The sequence below is a fragment of the Propithecus coquereli genome, unplaced genomic scaffold (assembly GCF_000956105.1).
Source record: "Propithecus coquereli isolate 6110/MARCELLA unplaced genomic scaffold, Pcoq_1.0 Scaffold19, whole genome shotgun sequence".
Taxonomy (NCBI): Eukaryota; Metazoa; Chordata; class Mammalia; order Primates; family Indriidae; genus Propithecus; species Propithecus coquereli.
In genome coordinates this window covers 8,523,033-8,545,211 of record NW_012143856.1, presented here as the reverse complement: position 1 = coordinate 8,545,211, position 22,179 = coordinate 8,523,033, and the positions used below count along the sequence as shown (strand labels likewise).

General features: G+C 35.1%; 2 protein-coding genes across 2 annotated transcripts in view; one reads left to right on the top strand and one right to left on the bottom strand.

Moving 5' to 3' along the window:
• Window positions 1–22,179, top strand: part of MED12L (mediator complex subunit 12-like) — a 317,020-nt gene that overhangs the window by 221,628 nt on the left and 73,213 nt on the right. The window contains exons 15-18 of the mRNA XM_012642930.1: window positions 15,393–15,540; window positions 20,042–20,160; window positions 20,881–21,024; window positions 21,869–22,032. Of these exons, the coding sequence (XP_012498384.1) occupies window positions 15,393–15,540; window positions 20,042–20,160; window positions 20,881–21,024; window positions 21,869–22,032 (575 nt within the window). The remainder of the gene's footprint in view (window positions 1–15,392; window positions 15,541–20,041; window positions 20,161–20,880; window positions 21,025–21,868; window positions 22,033–22,179) is intronic.
• Window positions 3,807–5,102, bottom strand: P2RY12 (purinergic receptor P2Y, G-protein coupled, 12). The gene has a single exon (XM_012642932.1). It carries the CDS (start codon window positions 5,047–5,049, stop codon window positions 4,021–4,023), a length of 1,029 nt encoding a protein of 342 aa, XP_012498386.1. The 5' UTR covers window positions 5,050–5,102; the 3' UTR covers window positions 3,807–4,020.

Below are 22,179 nucleotides of genomic sequence, written 5' to 3'. Positions count from 1 at the left end.
TAAGGCCATGGCACTCTAGCCTGAGCAACAGAGTAACACTCTGTCCTCTGTCTCAAAAAAAAAAAAAAACCAAAAAAACAAACAAACAAAAAACCAATATTGTAGAGCTGTGGTCCCCAACCCCCTGTTAGGAAGTGGGCTGCACAGCAGGAGGTGAACTGTGGGTCAGCAATGGAAGCTTTGTCTGTATTTACAGCTGCTCACCATTGCTCACCATTCCCCCCTTCCCAACTCTGTGGAAAAATTGTCTTCCATGAAACCAGTCCCTGGTGCCAAAAAGGTTGGGGACTGCTGCCGTAGAGCACATATGTATCAATATATTTTTGAATATTTGTTCTGGCATATTTGTAGGAAGTTTCCTAGAAGTAGGATTGCTGGATCAAAAGTTATGTTTCAAAATAGTGGATGATATTTTCAAATAGTTTTCTAGAGAGATTGTACCAATTTGTAGTCCCATCAATAGTGGGGTTCTCCAACACTATCATTAAAAATCTTTTCAATCAATTTGAAACTTACAGGGTGAAAAAGCTGTGCTATATAAATATTACATTATTTGCTTATTAATGATGGTATGTATCTTTTCATATTTTTTTGACCATTTTTATTGCCCTGGGAAATTGACTTTTCATGCTCTTTCCTCATTTTTAAAAGTCAATCTATTTCTCAGTTGCTACTGATTAATAAGTGTATTTCCAAATTTTAATTCCCAGTGGCAGCACTGAAATCCCACCTTGGGTGTTGCCAACCAACGATGATCAGCCACAGGTACAAGCATACAATGCGTGATGATTGAGTGCAAAGCTACTGAAACACCTAGATGCATGAAGAAGGCGTTCTTTTTCTGCAAAGAGTTTTTCTTGCTGTTTTTAAAGTACTGATCCAGGGGTAGGCAGTCTTCCAGTTAGAAAATTCTTATGTTTTTCAGGCCATGCAGGCGCCATCACAGCAACTCAGCTCTGTTGTTGTAGCACAAAAGCAGCCATAGATAAAAACCGAATGGGCATAATTGTGTTCCAATAAAACCTTATTTATGGATGCTGATGTTTGAATTTCACATAAATGTCACATGACATGAAATTTTATTCTTTTGATTTTTTCTCACAAACATTTGAAAAAGGGCATGTGCAATATTCTGATAGAAGAATGCAGCATTTAATGATTAAATCAGAGTAATTAGAATATCCCTCACCTCAAGCATTTGTTGTTTCTTTGTGTTAGAAACATTCCAATTCTGCTTTTTTAGTTATTTTGAAACATGCAATAAATTATTAACGATCATCACTCTGTTGTGCTACTGAATACAAGATCTTATTCCCTGTATCTAATGGTATTTTTGTACCCATTAACCGTCCCCTCTTTATCCCCTCCTCCCCACTACCCTTCCTACCCTCTGGTAGCCATCATTCTACTCTCATAAATATGTACAACTAGTATGGACCTGTAACAATTAAAAATGAAAAATTTTAAAAAGCATTCTTAGATCACAAACTGTTCGAAAACAGGCAGTGGGTTGGAATTTGGCCTGTGGGCTGCAGTTTGCCGATACCTGCTTTAGACTTTTTCTATAGGAAACCACCAAGAGAAACTGCTAGTAAGCAGCCTCCTTAGGACTTGTAAGCCACTAAGGCCATGGACAAGACTTTATTTTGTTGCCTCATCTTCTGAACTTTTCACTTCTCTCCCTGAGTCTGCAGAATTTGGCTTCACTTAAAAAAAAAAAAGGTAGTGTGAAATGTGGGGTTATTATGTATACTAAAATGGCTAAAGCTGGAGATAGTGACACTTTCTTCGTATAGTGAGCACTCCATCAATACTGACCTCTAAGACTGTCTTGAATGGATTCAATTTGATGTTTAACGTAAGAGTATATGATGTCTAATGTCTTTGAACAAAAAAAAATTCAGCAAAGTATGATTTAGAGTTTAATGTAAAATTTTCCTGTTATATATACATATTTATAAAATATAGGTAACTCCAAATACTTTGCAATTATTTTTACAAAAATATATCATTAGAATTTTTGTTTTTTTCTCTCTTGTGGAAATTGTCATCTTAGTGAATTACAGGGTGTCCCAGAAGTCTACATACCTAGGGAAAATGGGAAATTGTACACCCTGTAATATAGTCCAAAGAGAAAGATTGTTCAGGTAGTCTTTGTCTACCCTGTAGTCCCCCAGAATCTGACCTCTGTGACACCATGTTGTGATTAATTTCAATCTATTCTCTACTCCTCATTTGATGTGTGAAGGGGTGGATCTGCCCCTTATTTTTGTCATATGCAAAATAAGAAGGTTGGATTAGTTGATCTCTTCCAGCTCAAATATCCTGGTATTCTTATAGCATATGCACATTTATGCATATGATATTAGAGTGAACTGTATTAGTCTACAGAGCAGAAATGGCTACTGCTGTTTGTTCCAGCAGTACATAGATTGTGTATCTCTTTGATGCATATCTGTGCATCTTCACTGACTTCATATCTTCACTATGTGTCTTCAGTGATAGCTTGTAGTGGTGCTAGAGAAGGAATGTGGCCACTTGGGAATACATACCATTTTGGGAGTTAAATGATTTCAGCTTTGTACTGAAATTTAACTCAGCAGGAGTTATAGAGGGTTTGGATAAAACTGATTATTATTGAAGTTCAGTGAACTTCTTTATACTACAACCCACACTTTTTATTTCTTCTGGCATTATTTTAATATTTAGGTATTGGTGTCTGTGCCTTCTTCTGTTTGAGAATCACCTCTGAGGATCACGAATAATTGAGATAAGTGATGTGAACTTTCACATGTGTTATATATTTTCTTTATATTAAAAATATCAAATAATGGCTTGTGTGGAATCATACTACATGTTATGTATATGACATGTATATATAATAGGATTTATAATGTCAGCGTATTTTATCATTTGCTTGTTATATGCAGAAGAGACTGCACAATAGCATGTAATAAAAGTGGTGGCAGCGATTATTTGTCAAATGGGTTCGATGCAGTTGTATATGGGGAGGTGAGTCATGGTATCTAATATCTTTGAACAAAGAAACTACAACAAAGTGTAATTTAGAGTTTAATGTAATTTTTTTATATCATAACACAAACAGGTTATTCCAAATAGTTAAATACCTTTCCTCTTAGTAGTTAGGCTATGCAACTTTGCAATCATATTTAATTTTTCTCACTAAGGGAAAATATTCATTAGCCCAAGTAGCAGGTATTTTCTAGAAGCTAATTAATAAGGAGTCAGTGATGGGATTATATCCATTGTAGTTTTCAAAATATTAGTTAAACCATTTTCTCTAGTGTTAAGGAAATACTTTTTGTTTTAGTATTAGAATGTCATAAAAGTAACTCTCCTTTAATGACTTTGTTTGATATTTCTGCTATTTATTGAAAAGATATTCTTTAAATCTCTACCTTCATAATGAACATTTTTATAAAATTCAGTCTAATCAAATACCATTTCAATTAGTTTAAATCCCTTAAGTTTCTGTGAATAATTAAGAATTAGTATTTATTATTGTTTGTATATGTCACTAAATTTTTGCAAGTAGTATCACAATAAGGGACTAGGATGTATAGAGAGGGAGATATATACACACATATATATCTTAATTATCACTTTTGGTAAGTACATTATATCAGGTTGATCATTCATCCTTAGTTGATTATCAAAAAATAAAATTGTGATCAATGATGTATTTTACAGTAGATATTATCATAGGATTACCCATTCGGGCAAAACTAAACCTCATGAATTCTGTATAGTTTTGCATGCAGCATGACAGTTGGATACAATTTGTTTTGCTGCTACATAGCTATAGGGTAGGTTATTTTGCTACATTTAAAGATAGCTTTTAATACTGGAAAAGTAAATAAAAAATTATTGTAGTCTTCTATTACTTTTTCAAGTTATTAACTTCATTATTTCTTAGTCAGTGTTAATATTTTTACATAGTGCTTTCTTTTAAGGAATTATGATCACCAACAGATTGAAATATTTCCTCAGTTAATTTGTTTACATTGGAGTTTCTTCACTTGGGTCACCACCATTCTGTCCCTTTTTCCTGTTTTCTTGGGATGAAGATGTTGCAGAACTGGGACACTTCACCATACTTATCAGGGAATTTCTGAAGGACTTGCAAAGGAAAAAATAGATAAATGGATCCAGGCATGCATTTAAGGAAGTTAACCACAGAGTGCTCTCCTTCACATAGAACAGAGTATTTTCAGCAGCACAGTCAAAGACATCCCGGGTTTGGCTCAGGGTGTAAGGAATTCGGGCAAAATGGAAAGGAACAAAACAAATAAAGAATACGGCAATGATAATGAAAACTTTGACATTTACCTTTTTCCTGGGGACTTTGCCTACTCCCCTTGTTCTTACATATGACTTGTACAGTTCTTTTGTAATGAGTGTGTAACATACAATGACAATTAAAAAATTAATCCAGAAAATGACTTGACAGATGTAATTGACTATTTCATGCCAGACCAGACCGAACTCTGATTTGAGGAAAGAGCATTTCTTCACATTCTTGTCTCTCGGCCTCCTGTTGGTCAGAATCATGTTAGGCAAAGAGAGTAAGAACATGAATGCCCAGATGACAACAGAGAGAATCTTAGCCCCCAAGAGATTGTTGGGATTGGATGTTTTAAATGGCCTAGTGGTCTTCTGGTAGCGATCAATAGTTATCAGTCCGAGGAATGAAATACTGATATACATCGTGAAATAAAATATGACAGAGGTAACTTGGCACACAAAGGTTCTCAGTGGTCCTGTTCCCAGTTTGGCATCACTAAGAATCTTAAATGGAAAAGTCAGAATCATGAGAAGATCGGAAATGACTGTGTTCTTAAGAAAAATAATAAAGTTTGATTTACTGCGGATTTGAAAGAAAATCCTCATTGCCAGGCTGTTTGTGATGAGTCCAACAAAAAACAGAACAGTATAGAGCAGTGGGAAGAGGACCTGGGTGATTTTGTAGTCTCTGGTGCACAGACTGCTGTTCCCAGGCATGGAGGTGAGGTTGCCGATGGCTTGCATTTCTTCTTTGCGGCCTAGAGAAGGGAGGAGGGGCTGGTTATTTTCAGACTGAGGTAGTTCATTTTGCTGGTATCTCTGTTTTTTTAGACACAGCCTCTAAAAATTGAGGTTTCTGATCTTTATTGTAGCAGTTAGTAGAAACACAGAAAACTGAATCTCAAAATATTTCATCTCAGCAAATACTCTGTCCCTAGAGAAGTGAAATGGTCTGAAGTACATTATGTGAAGCTATAGGTGCTTTGTATTTCTTATTTAAGTGTTCGTCTCTTAAAGCACATTTCGATCTTAGTCAAAGCCCATCTATGTTTATATGTAAAAGCCAGAAGGGAAATATTTTGGCTTTACTTTACTCTTTCTCAGCTTCACTTCCATGCTTTTGGCTTTTTTAGTTTCTATTCACAGTCACTTTTCCTACACCATCCTTATTCCTGAGCTTGATTTACTCTACTACCATCAAAGTATTTAAGGGAGAAATGACTGATAATTGCCCGTTAGAATTTTAAAGTAAAAATAATTAAAGAAATTGATGTAAATCATCCTTGGGAAATTTATTAAATAAATAAGATACTGAATCATAAAAAACTAGCCAAAACATTTTCCTGTATAATCAGAAGATATTCCTGCCTCTACATTGCTCAGTCATCCATTAAAAAATTGGCCTCATAAAGATTCATTATTTAGCTTCAAATATTTTAACCCATGTATATCTCATTTCCAACTTTGCTCCGTGCATTTGAAGTTATTACATACATTTTTCTTGAATATCATTCAGTAAAAGTTTTAAAACTGTAAAAAAAGAAGGATGTGGCTTGTGTATATATGGTTATCAGCTGGCATTCCTTACAACAGCCAGGACATACTTTCTAGATTTACGGGAGTGTGTAATGGTAGCTAAAATAAAATATCAAAACCACATTCTGGGCAAAACCTTGTTCTTTACTGCAGGTAACTATAAAGAAAACTAATGATTGACTTGAATATGCTATCTAAGTCTTGAAATTTGAAATGATATATGTAATCTTTTTATTCTACTAAAGACAAATGAAATTGATTCTACATAAAATATTATTCCTTATAATTAAACACAGTAGTGTTGAAAGTACTAACAACTAAATTAAAAAGAAATAATTTTCATGTAAAATATTTAAGTAGGACAATTTTCCCAAAATGTCAATGGAATTATTTTTTTCTATCCTTAATTATTGAAAGTAAAACAATCATGTTGTTACAGCGTGGCTTCAATTTTCCATACCTTCCCATCTGTTTAGCTATTTTTAAACAAACTAAACAAAACCCAATATTTTATTGACACAAGATCACTGATTTTAACCTTTCTTGCTACTGCTATTTGCTCTTACGCGTTCATTCCTTGACTGTTTTGGAAATTCTGCTTTGCAAATGCTCATTTTACATAGATTATAAATTATTTAACAAGTATTCCTGACATTAAGAAGTTCAGCTCCCTCTATCAATATTTTAATCGCATTTTATACTTAAGGTAAACTAAGTAAAATTATTTGTATTTTATTTCCATGCTTTGTATAATTTTTCTTAATGAAGAACTTAATGATTGTCTCTGACACCATTATTTCAGTTTGCATTTTAATTTTTATTCCAAATACATGCTTGCATTGATATTGTCATTTAAGGCTTACAATTTTAAGAAAAACTTGGAAAAAATTTACACACATATCCATAGTGTAAATACATATATTTGTCAAATACTTCTAGATATAACATTACCTGGTTACTCTGTTGATTCTGAAGGATTTAAATGTATCCAGTAAGTGGTAGTTAATGCAACCTGCAGGGTGGCATCTGGTATTTTCCTTTTAATGTCTTAGTTTAGTTGCCAAATCTCTGTGATAGAGAATTTGCTGAGTTTTCATCAGTAAAGTCTTGAGTGCTCTAGAGAGAAATAGAGGGAGAGAGAGAAAGAGGAAGAAAGGGCTTCACAATCAGAGATTACCTTCAAACACTGTGGACTCAAAGCTATGCAGGCACTGAATTTCTATCTGTCTGCTTTTAGGACTTCTGCTTTTATTTCCTGGTAAATGTGTGGCGAAGGTGGCTGAGAAGTCATCTTTTAAAAAGCAATTTAAAATCTTGCGGCTTTTTACTGAACCTTGCCATAGAGTTGGTGATTTATAACTTGGAATTCTTTTGGTTATTTTCCATGCACATGATAAATCCAAGTTGAGATCAAGCCTTCGAAGTCTGTGTCCTGGAGAAGGTTGCAAGCTTGCTTTCTTAGATGGTTATTTACGTGAAAACATATTGCTCTGAGCGTTGGATGATATATTTCCTTCTAACAAGTAATTACATTAACTCAAAATGTGTGCTGGTTGGGGATGTTAAAGTCTCTTGCCCTTTGTTTTTTCCCTGGTTAATAATGTCATAATTTTAAATCTGTGTTTGATTAACTCCTTTGTAGTCAAAACAGTTTTCTCCCATTATAAATTATCAGATTTCAAAATTACATTAGAAAAGAAAAGTGGTTGTATCCATTGCCTGGCTTATTATATAAGTGTCCTTCTTGCTTTTCTTAAATAGAATTTAAATGTAAACAAACATTTTTTTCTTTCTTTTTACCTAGCTTTGAGTTTTTGGGAAAATATATCATTAAATTAATGCATCCTTCTAGCACTATTATATACAGTTCTTTAACTTTTAAACCCAAAGGGCAAAGGGCATGGTAGGGACGGATTGAAGGGCCAAACTTTCTGCTGTTTTACCTTTCTATGAATATTGCTGTGCACACCCCCATGCCCCCAATGTCTTTATCTGCGGTGTCCTTCTGTTAACAGTAGAATCATTTGGATAAGTTCCTTTACCTTGAACACATGCTTTGGTTATTCTGAGTTTTGAGTCTGTCTCTCTCTGTAAATGCTAAATGTCTTCTACAGTTGTTTTGCAAAATGCAGAGTAGCAACTCAGCATCACCTGCAAACTTGCTAGAAATACACATTCTTGGGTACAACTTAGCCCCAAAGAATCAGAAACTCTGGAGAGCTCTAACCTCCGATCTGTATTTTAAGAAGCCTTCCATGTGATGCCCAGGACACTATTATTTGAGGACCACGGATTTAAATAGACATCATAATTTTGTTGCCTTTAAGAATTTGAAATTAAGCTGCGAATTTCAGTCACTTTGGTTGTAATTGTCAGTTACGTAATAATCCCTATCTGTCGATCATCTAGAGGGGTTAGTTCGATATTAAACTCTTGGAAAAGTTTATACTAAAGTTATTTTTGTTGTTAAATTAGAATGTAAACAATTCTTAATTATCTTTCATTATTTGTTAGAGACTCAAAATTATACTTTCTAAAAGAACTTTTATGCTGGGTATACTTCATAATAATAATTGCCAATATATAATTTCTTACACTGTCATTAATTAATTAACTCATTATCTCAACTACTTGCTTAAGTAAATACTTATATTATCCTCATTCTCTGGACGAGGGAAGCTGAGCAGTAGAGCAGTGGAGTTCAATGGAGATGTCGTTCCAATCCAAGCTGTCTAGTCCCAGAGCCTGCATTTGGAACTGTTCTGTACCTGAGAATCTTCCCTGTCTCACCTTTTCCTCAGCTCCCTCCCCACATTGAGACTCAGGAGTGAGAGATGATTGTCATGTGTGGCATGACTGTACTTTTTTCAATAAAATAAGGGTGATACTTGCCTTTACACCAAATTGTGAACTCAAAAGATGTTTATGATGTGTTTCTAAGATCTTTGGATGAAACAAGGCATTTAAAAGAAATCATGATTATTTTCAACAAATCAATCTTTCGTATTAAAGGAAAACTAATTTAAAATAGTTAAAATCATATTACCTTATTGAGAACTTATATTTCCAAATCCCTAGAAAGGCTATCAATAGGGATTTGAGGGATAAAAGAAAGGCTCCAGCTCTTGATTTACATTAACTTGTCTTTTCTCTGATTTTAACTCACAACCACACACCTATTTGCAAACCATCTCTGATAACACTTTTTTTTTTTTATTGGCAGATCACTGCCAGTTAGACCACTTGACCCTTGTAAAATCTTTAAGTGAAAAGTGTCTTAGGTTACAAAAGTATATTATCCTATGATTAAAAGCACAGTAAGTTATACTCTTTAACTTCTTATTAATAAATAACACATACAGTTTGTATTATTGTTCAGAACAGAACTAAATTTGATCGATTTGGTTTTTTGCTATGATTAAGATGGCTTAGAAAAAGGAACAGAGTTTTTACTTTAAAGTGATTCATTGTTTTATTTATTTCACCAAGTCTACTAAATAAAGGTAGTCTACTCTACTGACAATATTTGCTTCAAATGGGATTGCTCTAAACCCTGAGGTCCTTGTAGAACTAGGTTTTGGCGGGAGGGCAGAGACATTATAATTAGGGCATTTGATAGCTCTTAGGTTGTTTTAGTTCTAATGGCTTGTGGTTCTAAATGTCATTTTGACATTAATGAGTATTTTGATTGAGGACGTGTTTTGAGATGGTGTATAGTTATATCTGCTAGATTGGCTTTATCCATCAGAGTATAGAAATTTAGGTTAGATATACAACAGTTTCTTGGGCATTGGGGTATTTAGCAAAAGAGAATGCTATCTCTTGTGATCAAATTACCTAACATCCCAATCTTGGGTGTTTTACTTGAAAACAGTGGACTAGTATACATAGAGTTTAAACCTTCATCGGTCATACTGTGAACTGGAAGCTATTGTAGAACAAAGGTTTCCTGTACAAATCTAACTAACTCAGTTCTTGATTTACAGAAAAGGCACTTCAGTTCAGTTATGGTTATTCATGAGAAAAAGCTTCTAATTTCCTTGTTCCTTTAACAATTTCCTCATTTATGGGCATACTCATTCTTTCTCCCCAGCCCAAGGCTTATTCCTGATAGAACATTTATTTGATGTTATTTTATACAAAATCATGTGGTATTAGAGAGTCAGCTGAAAGAAAAGTTTGAAAACATCTTTTAAGAGTTTTCCATCTAATAAACTAATATTTTTGACTGAAATACATTGTTTTTAAAGACTGGTTTTTACTATTCTTAGAGATGAGGTAGGTTGCTATTTACTTCATGATGTTTACTGGGTTTGCATTTGATTATTTAAGCACATAAAATTAGGGAGTATTGCAGGTATGAAATGCTATATTTTGTTTTACTGGAAGGACAAGTACATCTACTTCATCTGTTTTCCATTAGTATTTGGAAGAAAGGTAGCATATTCAGAGTGAGATTTTATTTCTCTTCAGGAACATTAGTATTTTTAAAATCCTATGACTGCTGGGTCACTGTTTAAATATCAGAAAATACGAATAAGGTGAAAGGAGAACATACAATTCTTATAATCTCACCACTGTTATCACATCTTTGTCAATATACACACATTTTGACAATATTTCTAATCAGTTATGTTAAAGAAATAAAGATGATTTAAAGCCAATCTCTAATTAACGTCATTTCTTTCTAAGGATATTTGGCTCAAGAGACATATTTTAATTCCTGTATTACCACAAGCCTGCCAGAGTTTTGGGCATACGTATTCCTAGTTTGTTCTTCATCAGTTAAGTTTCTGTGAATGTGAGATAATATCTGGAGAAAGGAATAATCTATCTGGAGGATGAGATTTTCAGAACTCAGTTTACAGGAGAGACGGCCCATTCAGTGCAGCAGCAGCAGACGGACTAGCGTAGAAGAGATAGCGTGACTTCTCCCGTCATAGACTCTCCAGCTGATGCTTTTCCCTGCTCAACAAATGTATCCTTCAGGGAATAACGAATAGAGCAATGTTTGGGTGCTTATTTCAGATCCTTATTATTAGTTGCAACTATGCACCTTGAGGGTGTTTAAATACCAAGTTGAAAGAGTAGAAGTTATTGATACTTTTGGAAATATTTGGTGTGTTTTCTTAGGTTGGCTTTATTCTCATTTCGTATAAATTGCTGTTTGAAGACATGTACATTTTCCACTTGTACAAAAAAAATTGACGTAAACAAATCTTATAGGCTGTTGAAAAATAGTAGCTTTTAAAATGTTTCTACCTGTCCTCTTTGAAGCCTGGTATAGTAACTGCTATCATGATTTTCCTAAAAATCTTAACTGTAAGCAACAAATACTGTCTTTACACCCCATGTAGCGGTTGACCAGTGATTCTTTCCCAGCTCTCTGCAAGCTGCTCTTGTGTTCCAGTTTCACCCCCACACTTGCAACTCATGATTTTGCTTCTTGGCCCAACTCCCTGAGCATATCAATGTCAATGAACTGATGTGAGCTTCTTTGAGTTTCTCACTTCTTCACCTCCAATTTTTCTGTATTTTCACAGATTTTCCTTTTTTTCTGTGGTCAAGTAGAAAGGTGTCCCTTTCTTTTTTTCCATATTAATCCAGACAAGAGGCCCTTATGTCCTTCATCCTTTATTAGTTATCTGCTCTACAATCTTGATTTCCTCTGTGGAGACGTCTTTATTTGAGACATAGGTTTGAAGCAAGAGTTTGATGTTGATTGTCCTAACAAACTTTCCCTTTCCTCTCAAGCCACAGTTCTTCATGCCCAACTCCTGGTAAATGTGGGTCACTTTTCTACCTTCACCATTTCACCATCAACTCTTACTTCAACCCTTTGTTTCCTGCTTTGTGCCCCTACCACTTTAGGGAAACTTCTCTTTTAAGGTTCACACGTGGCTTTCAGTAAACAAGTCAGAGAGGTCACATCCGTTGTGACTTCTTAATTCCACTTGACATCATCAATGGTCCTCATTTTTTTTTTTCTTTTTTTTTTTTTTGAGACAAAGTCTTAGTCAACCTGGGTAGAGTGCCGTGGTGTCAGCCTAGCTCACAGCAACCTCCAGCTCCTGGGCTCAAGCAATCCTCCTGCCTCAGCCTCCTGAGTAGCTGGACTACAGGCACATGCCACCGCGCCTGGCTAATTTTTTTTTTGTTTCTGTTTTTAGTTGCCTGGCTAATTTTTTCTATTTTTAGTAGAGATGGAGTTGCGCTCTCGCTCAGGCTGGTCTTGAACTCCTGAGCTCAAGGGATCCTCCCGCCTCCGCCTCCCTGAGTGCTAGAATTACAGACATGAGCCACCGCGCCTGACCAATGGTCCTCATTTTTATATGTCCCCTCCTGGCTTCTGTGACCCTGCCTTAACAGACTATCTTATTAATTATAGAGAGTGAATATATACTATTTGATGGCTCATTTACGCCCTTCACCATCTCAGCTCCCTTGGCTCTTCTCTCCTAAAGAGAATGTGGAAGCTTTGCATCCCTCCCAGGACTTGATATATTGCCCTTATTCCTGAGCTAGCAACTCTACATTAGTGCCTACATCAAACCAATTCCTACACATTTACAGTACATTTCGACCTAACCCTCAAATTCCTCACACTTATAGGTAAATTCAAGAACTCCCTGTCCTAATAACGCACTATTTTTTTCTCCATCAAATTTTATCTAGTGGGTGCATTTTGAAGTCCAGTAAGATACACATTTACTCATTGGATTCAAATACCTGATCCTTTCCTAACTTCCTTCAGATACCTCTTGATTTTGCTTCTAGTCTTCATTCTCACTGCTAAAGACTTAGTTGACCCTACAAACTTTTTTGTTCTTTCTGTCTTTCGCATCTTCCCTTCAGTTTTCTCAGCACTCAACTATCAGGTTAAGTTTCCTACAAAACTAATTTTTATTATCTTCATCCCTGCCTTATTCCTTTATCTATGTGTTTATGCATTAGTCTACTTATTTATTCCATATTAAGCTTATTAAAATATTCAATGCTAACTCATTGCCTATTATGGAGAATATAAAAACGAATAAATCATACATCAACCCTTTTACAAAATTTACAGGGTGCTGTTGTAGAAGACAGATGTCAAGCAAATACCTAGAAAATAAATGGATTACACTGTGTTCAATGCTCCAAAGGCTATTTCTCTTCCCCTGCCCCCACCTCAGTTCTTCTGTGAAAAGGGTTTTCAGTGAACTGGATTGGCAGAGTGAAGGACCTGACACTGTATTTGTATGTTGCATGTCAGCAAAGTGAAATTGAGGCTGTTGAGAGTATCTTAGGTGGAGGAAAGAGCAACAGCAAAGGAAGGAAGTGCCCCAGGGTCTTTGGGAAGTATTGAGTAATGCAGTACAGCCTGGGTGCGGGGTGTGTACAAGAGAGGAGTGGAAGTCTAGAATATGAATTAACAGCAGTGAGCATGGTGTCCAGGATGATCCTAAACATTTTATATACTTTGTCTCAGGTTTTCTCACAAAATCCTTACATGGAAGACATGCCACCTATTTTTCAGAGGAAAAATCTGAGGCTTAGAAAGGTTTATTATCTGGGATCATGGAGTTGGCAAGTGGCACAACAGCTTGTGGTCATAGCTCTCTTAGCGTCAGGCTAGAGCAGTTATTGGTGCAGTGTGGGGCCTGTGTGGTTTTGATGAACACATGGATCTTTCCAGGATGCCTTCCTTTATCACCCCTGTTTGGACTTCTAGGCCTGAAGATACTACTTTTATGATATTGAATCTGTGCCCCTGGAAGACAGGAAACATTCATCCTTGTATTTTCTCAGGGTTCCCAGCATCTTGTCTTGCTTTACATAAATATAAGTGGTTTTTGAATAAGTTTGCTAACATCTTTTCATCACCCCTCACATAGACATTTACATTAGGACCGTCAGATATGTGCCTTAACTGAAAACAGCTGCAAAGGCACATTCCTGGCACTTCCTAGGTTTTGTACAGTTTTCTCAGTGCCCTACTGTTCCTTCACAGGGCTCATACGCACGCATCCTGCCAGACAAAAAAGAAATATATCAGTAATGCTCTGAAAAAACGACATAAATGGAGATTTGCAAGCAGCTCAGCTCATACAACTGTGTAGCCACACATAAGAATCACTGACTATGTTGACTTTATCCTACAGTTATGTCTATCTTTTGAAAATTTGGGAGAGGTTTAAATACTCAGAATGTTAAATAAGAACAGCTTCTGGGCAAAACCTGCTCCTAGCTTTTTTTTCCTTTAAAGAAGCAAATTTGAACACCTGAAACATTAAGAATTATTCGGGGGGGTAGGGGTGTAGCAAGATAGATCAGCAGGGTTTACAAATGTCTATTTCTGGTAGTGTTTAATAAAAAAGGAACCAGTGCAATGGGAAATGGTGGCAAGCGTGTGCCTGAGCAACACAGACTGACAAAAAGAGACCGAGGGCAAAGTGACAGAATCGGAGAGAAAACAGGCTCTTAATTCAAGGTTGCAGAAGTGAAATGCTACTTTGTACAGAGTACATGTGGTGAAGTACTTGGGATCAAACATTGGAGCTCTCCAAGTCTGAGGTTTTTGCTGTTTGTTGCAGCCTGTACTAATTATGAACGCAGTGCAGTTTGTTTTCTGTGAGAAGTTCTTTTCTCGTGTCAGCTCCTTAGGATAAGATAGATACTGATAGGAAGGGTACAGGTGTACAAAGAGTAAGGAAAGGAGATGTACTGAAGGATAGAGCTAGAGATTTTCTAAGAAAATGGGAGACTGTAAGATCCAAGGGAGAAATTGGAATAGAAAAATCCAAAGCCAGGCATAAGAGAGAGAACACATCCTGGACTACTTAACTTTGGCTAAGAAATGTGTTCACTGGTGTGTGTATGTTTTTGTTATGCTGTGACTAAATAGTTTTCTTTCTCATGTGGGGGGAAAATAGTGTTAGGATTCGCTGTGGGTTGGGAGGTGGTCCAGAAGGAAAGCATGGTGGTGTTTGCATTTTTAACTATTTATCTCCCACCTAATGAGACCTATACGCTTTATTGTTTTGTCATTTGGAAGTAAATATACATATATTTCACACAGTCCAGTTGGATGTAAATGGAATATATTTTGTAAAAATGTTTGAAGATCCTAGCATGATTTATTTTCCTAAATATAAAATATTTGTCATTACTATATATATATATAAAAAGCAGGCTTACAAAGAAATAATATTCTCCTTAAGGGAACAGTATGACTAGATAGTATGTTACATGATGTGCAGTTAAGACTATGTTCAGTTTTAAACAATGAAAAGTTTTTCAATAGCCAAAACTTACTCTGTAGGGTACGCCCACATCAAATGCTTCTATTAACACTTCAGGTCAGTTGACACTTTTTTTTTTTACTTTAGCAAGATCCAAACTGGAAAAACAAGGGTGTTGCCAGTGGAGGTTGAGAAGAGTTGAAGGGAGGGCAGGATGCCACCACCGCAAGCCAGCATGGAGAGGCTGTGGTTAGTGCATTTCAGGGATATGAAATGCAGCCCCACCCCTGCAGCCAAGGGTTTCAGAGTGCATTTTCTGTTTTTCAGGATGAATCTTCAAGTCATGAATGTAACCAGCGCACAATCCTTCTCTATGGAGTTGGCAAGGAGCGTGAGGAGGCAAGGCATCAGCTGAAGAAGATTACCAAAGATATCCTGAAAATCCTAAATAAGAAGAGCACCACAGAGACAGGCGGTAAAGGGCCTTCTTGTGTTTGCTCCCATTGTGTTGTGCCTTGTCTTTCCTCTTAGCACAGTTTTTATCACTGTCACTAGAGTGTTTCCTCTTCTGAATGACTATCCATTGAAATGTGAATAAGCACATTTAAGTTTTAAGGCCTTGTTTCCATTTATAGTAATCCTTGGTAGATGTATTCTATACTCATCTATACTTCCCAAATTTTCTGCAGTAGTAATACATAAAGTATTAAAGGATGAGTTGGAAAACCCTTCTTAGTCTTGAAGAGGTCCGTTTCTCTATTTCTTTACCATCATTTTTCAAGCTTATAGTTTGCTTTGTTCTGGGGCACTCATATTTGCATATTAATTGAAAATCATGGCAGTGTATTTGCTGATTTAGAAATATAGTTGCTGTAGATAGTGATGGTTCCCTATATCACCAAGTGATTTAAAGTAAAATAGAATATTGGGTCTTTGCCCTGTAATGCCTTCTTTATTTGGAATGCTCTTTCCTCATCCTTTTTATATAGTTTTTACAGTGAAGCTGTGCCTTTATATTATGTCAGCACATTGCATAATTGGAATTTTGTAATTATCCACTTCACATTTGTCTAATTACTCTTTTCAGGGTTTATTTCATGAGGCAGTCCGATGATTTAAAATATGATATCATTTTATATACCCCACTACCACCACTGGTGTTTATTTCTCTAATACTTAAATAATAAAAAGAAAAGAAAGTCTGTGTTTGCCCTATGTAAACCACATTCTTCCCACACATGGTGTGAACCATCTCTAGGAACCCTACTGCGTTCTTCAGTACAAAATACTTTTTTATGGACCTCTCTACAGGGGACCCAGACTTTAGACTTTAACAGGATGAATTGCTGGAGTTTGTCCACACTAGATCTTTCCTAGAGAAAAGTGCAGGTATAAATAATACAAATAGCTTCTTTTTCTTCTTAGTCAATAAGATTGTACACGCAGAAACACAGTGCAAGAGACAACACGTTTTTCAGTCTGCATATGGTGTCCTGGGTGTCTCATGTTGGAGATGATCGTCCTTCGTACCTGATGGGAAAGTTACCTGCATATCATTTACATCGCATTTCCTGATTCCCTTCCATTGCCAGCTAAGGACCTTGAAAAACATTGGCTCTCTGAGAGAACAGCAGAGAGTTGTGAAAGGGAAATGAAACCTGCTTGTTGTTGGCTTGTTGTTATTGAGCTTGAAAAAGAAAGTGCTCTGTCCAAGAAAACTGTTTATCTGTCATTTTGCTGTTTTTTTCTCTCTTAGAGAAAAGAGGAAACAGGTTGCATTTAGAAGGTTGAATTTAGAAACTCTGCATCTAGCTAGCAAAGATTATTGGAAACTACTTTTCATATACTTGGAAATGGGGGGGCACTTTAAAAGATTCAGTAATGCATGTTTTATCTAAATTACTTTTAGAGGGTCTTTCCAGATCCTGTGGAATTTTGGGTTTTGGAATGCTTAGTGGGCTGGGAAGGGGAAGGAAGGAATGTGGTATTCTTTTCTGTTGAGTCTACTTACTTGCTTTACAGTTTTTTAATGCCATGCTATAGTCTTTTTTTTATCTTCATAACAGGCCCTTAAATAGACAGTTCTAGCATATGAACTCAAAACAAGAAAATCATTGTTGTCCTGTGCTGTTTTTCAGATATAGGTTGAATATTCCCTATTGAAAATGCTTGGGACCTGAAGTGTTTCAGATTTTGGAATATTTACATATACAAAATGAGATATCTTGTAGATGAGACTCAAGCCTAAATGTGAATTCATTTATGTTTCGTATACACCTCATACACATAGCCTGAAAGTAATTTTGTTTTTTCCTTGGGGGTGCTTAATAAACTGTGTTGTGCACCTATGTTTTGACTGTACCCTGTGACATGAGGTCAGGTATGGAATTTTCCACTTGTGGCATCATGTCTGTACTCAGAAAGTTTCGGATTTGGAGCATTGCAGATTTAGGATTTTCAGAATTGGGATGCACAATCTGTATTAATAATGGAAACACCACTGTGGGACAGCATCTGCAAGGGGATTTTTATCTTTCCTTCATTTTACATAAATTTCTTTACCAGAAAGATGTTAATTTGTGAGGTAGTGAGCTGCCTTCTGATAAATAGTCTTAATTTTAAATCACCACTTAAAACCTAGTATGTGCCCTAGAAGCTAGCTCACTATACTTCAGATTAATGGAATCGTGCCCACTTTTTTTTCAGCAAATTGAGGACTGGTAAGGAAAACAAAACTTGTGTTAGCATGTGTTTGCTTTCTGGAAAAACAAATAATATTTTGAGGAATCAACTCGTTTAGAGTGTTGTCAGATCAGCCAGGCCTTGCCTAGGGAAATTTATAATCTAAAGTTTAAATAACATTTCTAGTTGAATGGTCAAAATTCATTTTCTAAACCAGTTGTGGTGGCTTGCACCCGTAATCCCAGTGACATGGAAGGATTGCTTGAAGCTGGGAGTTCTAGATGAACCTGGGCAAAAGGCTAGAAGCTCTCTCTAAAAAAACAAACAAACAAACAAACAAACAAAAAAACCCAACAACAAATGAAAAAAATTAGCTGGATATGGTGACACATGCCTGTAGTCCCAGCTATTCAGGAGGCTGAGGCAGGAGGATCGCTTGAGCCCAGGAGTTTGAGGCTACGGTGAGCTATGATCTTGCCACTGCACTCCAGCCTAGATGACAGAGCTAAACTTTGTCTCTTAAAAAAAAAAAAAAAAAAAAGTTCATTTTCAGTTTGCATTGACTAGTCATCTTTTTTGGTTATCAGTGGTGTATCTTTTGAAAATATTAATGAAGTTTGCTATAACAATCTTTAAAAGGCTCAAACTTTTAAGACTTAAAGATTTAAAAGAATGGAAATCAAAATTAAGCAACAAAAGAGCAAATTAACATAAAACAGATGAGGAAAATCTATGTATTATGACATTGTTACTCATGTAAATACCATTAATGTGTTGAGAACCATCACTAATTTTTTATATTTTTCTTTTAAAGTGGATGTATATTGCCAAGAATCAATTACATCCTTGTAGATGAGGTTGGAAAAGTTAGCGATATGTAGATAAATAATGCCTATTAACACAAACAAAAAGGTGCATTTGGAAGTTCTTAGCTGGATCTACATCCTCAACTATGTTGGTTTTGTTTGGTTTGGTCCCAGAAAGGACTTAATTAATACATTAACTCCACTTTTATAGTACTTTGTACACAAGACAATTGATTGAGCTCTTCAGCCTTGGTTCAAAGATGTCAGTAAATGAAAACTTCAAAAACTTGGATATTTTAAATATGCTCATGACATGTGAGCAGCTATAGTGAAAGCAAAGTTCCATGCTTAATTTGTGCTTAGGAAATAGATATTTTAAAAGGTTTAATGAATTTGTTAGTTCTTTGTTGTTACTTGACAAAAGTGGTACAGGCTTGTAACTTCTGTTACTCTAGCACCTTTTAATTCTGATTCACTCTGGTATCGAGGCTTATTTGCTTTTTGGCTCTAAACAATAATTACTTATTGTTGAAAGGGAAGTTTCTTTCTTTTTGTTATTTTTTAAAACCATTATATTTGTCATTAGCGAAATATTTTTGAGTTCAGTAAAGTCTTGTTCACTTCTTGTATCTTTAATATAGAAATCTGTAGAATGACATTTGTTCTTTGAAATGAAACTTTCCTAAATTAGAAGACAATGCAAGTAATAGAGCTCTCGGCTTTAACTACTTAGAATAGTGTTAGACCTGACTTTAGAGATCATATAATCCAGCTTTTCCTTTTTGTTTTTAGATTTTTCTTTGTAAATACATATGTTAAAAATATTTAAAACCAGGATTGAATCTATTTTTGAATTTTATTCTTAGAACTGTTAAGAAGGATAATAGTCCCCCTGGAATAAACAATGTTTGTAATTTTTGTAGTTGGAATTTTCTTCAAACCTCTTCATGCTAAATTGACAAATATAGAAGTCATTTAGTTAGAAATGCTCATATAAAGGCACTTTTCATGATAGCAAAACTTAGGAATTATTCACTAGAGTAGATAAATGGCAGTATAATCACACATTGGAATATTATACGTAAGTGAGAATGATTAATTTTTAGAACAAATTAAAATTATTTCAACAGTATGAATCAGTCTTAACAGCATAATATTGAGTGAATTATGCCAGAAGTGAAAATTATATATTGTATAATTCCATTTATATAAAATTCCAAAGTGAGCAGTAGCAATCCCAGCTGTTAGAAGTCAGGATCTTGGTACCCTGGGGAGGGAGAAGTGACTAGAGAGACCAGAGGGGATTTTTGGGGTTCTAGAATGTTATTTTATGATTTGAATCTCATTACATGGGTGTATTTATTTTGTAGAAACTCAAAGAATTTGTGCACTTTTTATGTATGTCATTCTTTAATAAAAATTATCCATTAAAAAGTCTAGAGCGTCTATTAAATGGCAAATAACTTATCTACTTTATGTTTAATTTAGTTGGGGATGAAGGACAAAAATCCAGGAAGAACAAACAAGAAGCATTTCCAACACTGGAGACTGTATTCACAAAACTCCAACTCCTTTCATATTTTGATCAGCACCAAGTGACATCACAGGTAGCTATTTAAAGCTGATTTATTGTGCATTTGGAATATTCTGATTAAGCATATGTTTCATGCAACATAATTTTGCCTTACTTGGTTTAATAAATACATTTTATAAATGTACTTGGAAGCATCTCAAACTGTTGGGTAGTTTGTTTTTAAGTGTCAGGTTGCTTTTCTCAGAAGAATTAATTTTTATCATGTAAATATTTTTACCTTATAATAATAGTCAGCAATACATAAAATAATCCCCAGTGTAATACTTAATGTTATTACGTTTTGGTCCTACATTGCTATTGATAAGGGAGACATCTGTTGATGACTGAAATAAAATACTATAAAATTGAAAAGAAACCAGATGTGTTTTGCTTTATAAATCCATTGATATTCAAATAGATTCATCTAAAAATTAATATTTTTGGTTCTATAACTACATCTAAAAATGCATCTAAAAATTAATATTTGTAGTTGTCCTGCAATTACAAACCACTAGAATAGTTAAGATCTATACCTTAAGGGGACAAGTTATCATATTTCTTCAAATTATAGTTATTGTAAGGAGGTTATTTGATTTGCACATTGTTTTCGTTTTTGTAGAAATATAACATGATTTAACTTTCATCTAAATAGAATCACACATATTCAAATGTCTCACTTATAAAATTAAAATAAGTCAAAGATTGTTTGGAATGAATATTGGTCTTAAAATTATTTTCACTATTGTTTGCACAGATCTCTAACAATGTGCTGGAACAGATCACAAGCTTTGCTTCTGGAACGTCCTATCACCTCCCATTGGCTCACCATATTCAGCTCATCTTCGATCTCATGGAGCCAGCACTGAACATCAATGGACTAATCGATTTTGCAATACAGGTGTCAAAGAGATTATATTTCTCTTATTTTTAGGAAAGCAAACCTACCAGGCATATTGGAATTTTAAATGAGTCAGTCGTTGTACAGTAACACTGTTTTAAGGACACAGTACATGTTTGAATAATCAAGACATTCTGAATTAACACTTTTCAACTACTATTTTAATCGTAGCTATGTTCATAGTTTTCTATTACATAATTACAACTGATGCTAAAATATATTCTTTAAAAATGTGACAGTTTTTGAGGACTTTTTGGTCTTTTGTTATTTTACTTAAGGAAAGATGACAGTTTATTTGCTTTCCAAATAATAGAGTATATTTTAGGTTAAAAGCAAAAAAAAAAAAAGCCTTTGTTATTTGATTTGTCCCACGATATTTTTTATACACATTTGAGTTCATTAATTATCTTTTGGTATTAGTGAATAGAAAGAAATAAGGCTCGGTTTCCATTGCTTATTCCATAAGAGGTGTTAACTTTGCTAATAAAAGGAAATAATGACAAATAACTTCCATTTTATTAAAAAGAAGGGGGAAAGGGAGGAAGAAGTGAGGAGTGGGGATGCTCTCTAAAATTATCCAATCTAGAACTGTGGGCTGCCATAAAGTTTCAGTAACTTATTTCAGTACTGAGTACTTCCTGATCGTATACATCCTGATGTCTAGACAGAGGAACAAGTCTATAAATTGGGAAAGGATTAAAAATAAAAAACAATTCTTTGGGGAATGTTTTTTGAGACTATAGTTGTATTAAAATGACTCAGTATATTCGTGGTTTATAAAATAAGTGTCTTTCCTATTTGCTTTGGCACCTACATTTTTATTCACTCTTTTCTCCTGTTGTAGTTACTAAATGAACTGAGTGTTGTGGAAGCTGAACTGCTCCTAAAATCCTCCAGCCTGGCAGGAAGTTACACAACGGGACTGTGTGTCTGCATCGTGGCTGTTCTCAGGAGATACCATAGTTGTCTGATCCTGAATCCTGATCAGACAGCCCAGGTGTTTGAAGGGTTGGTATACGAGGTGTCATTATTGGTTTCCCAGTCCTAGAATGTGATGAAATATTATAGTAGTTTTAAGAGAAAAATAGTACTGATGTCTGTTTCAGTAAAAACATAGTTAAAGAACGTGTTTGCCAGAAAACATTTACCAGAGAA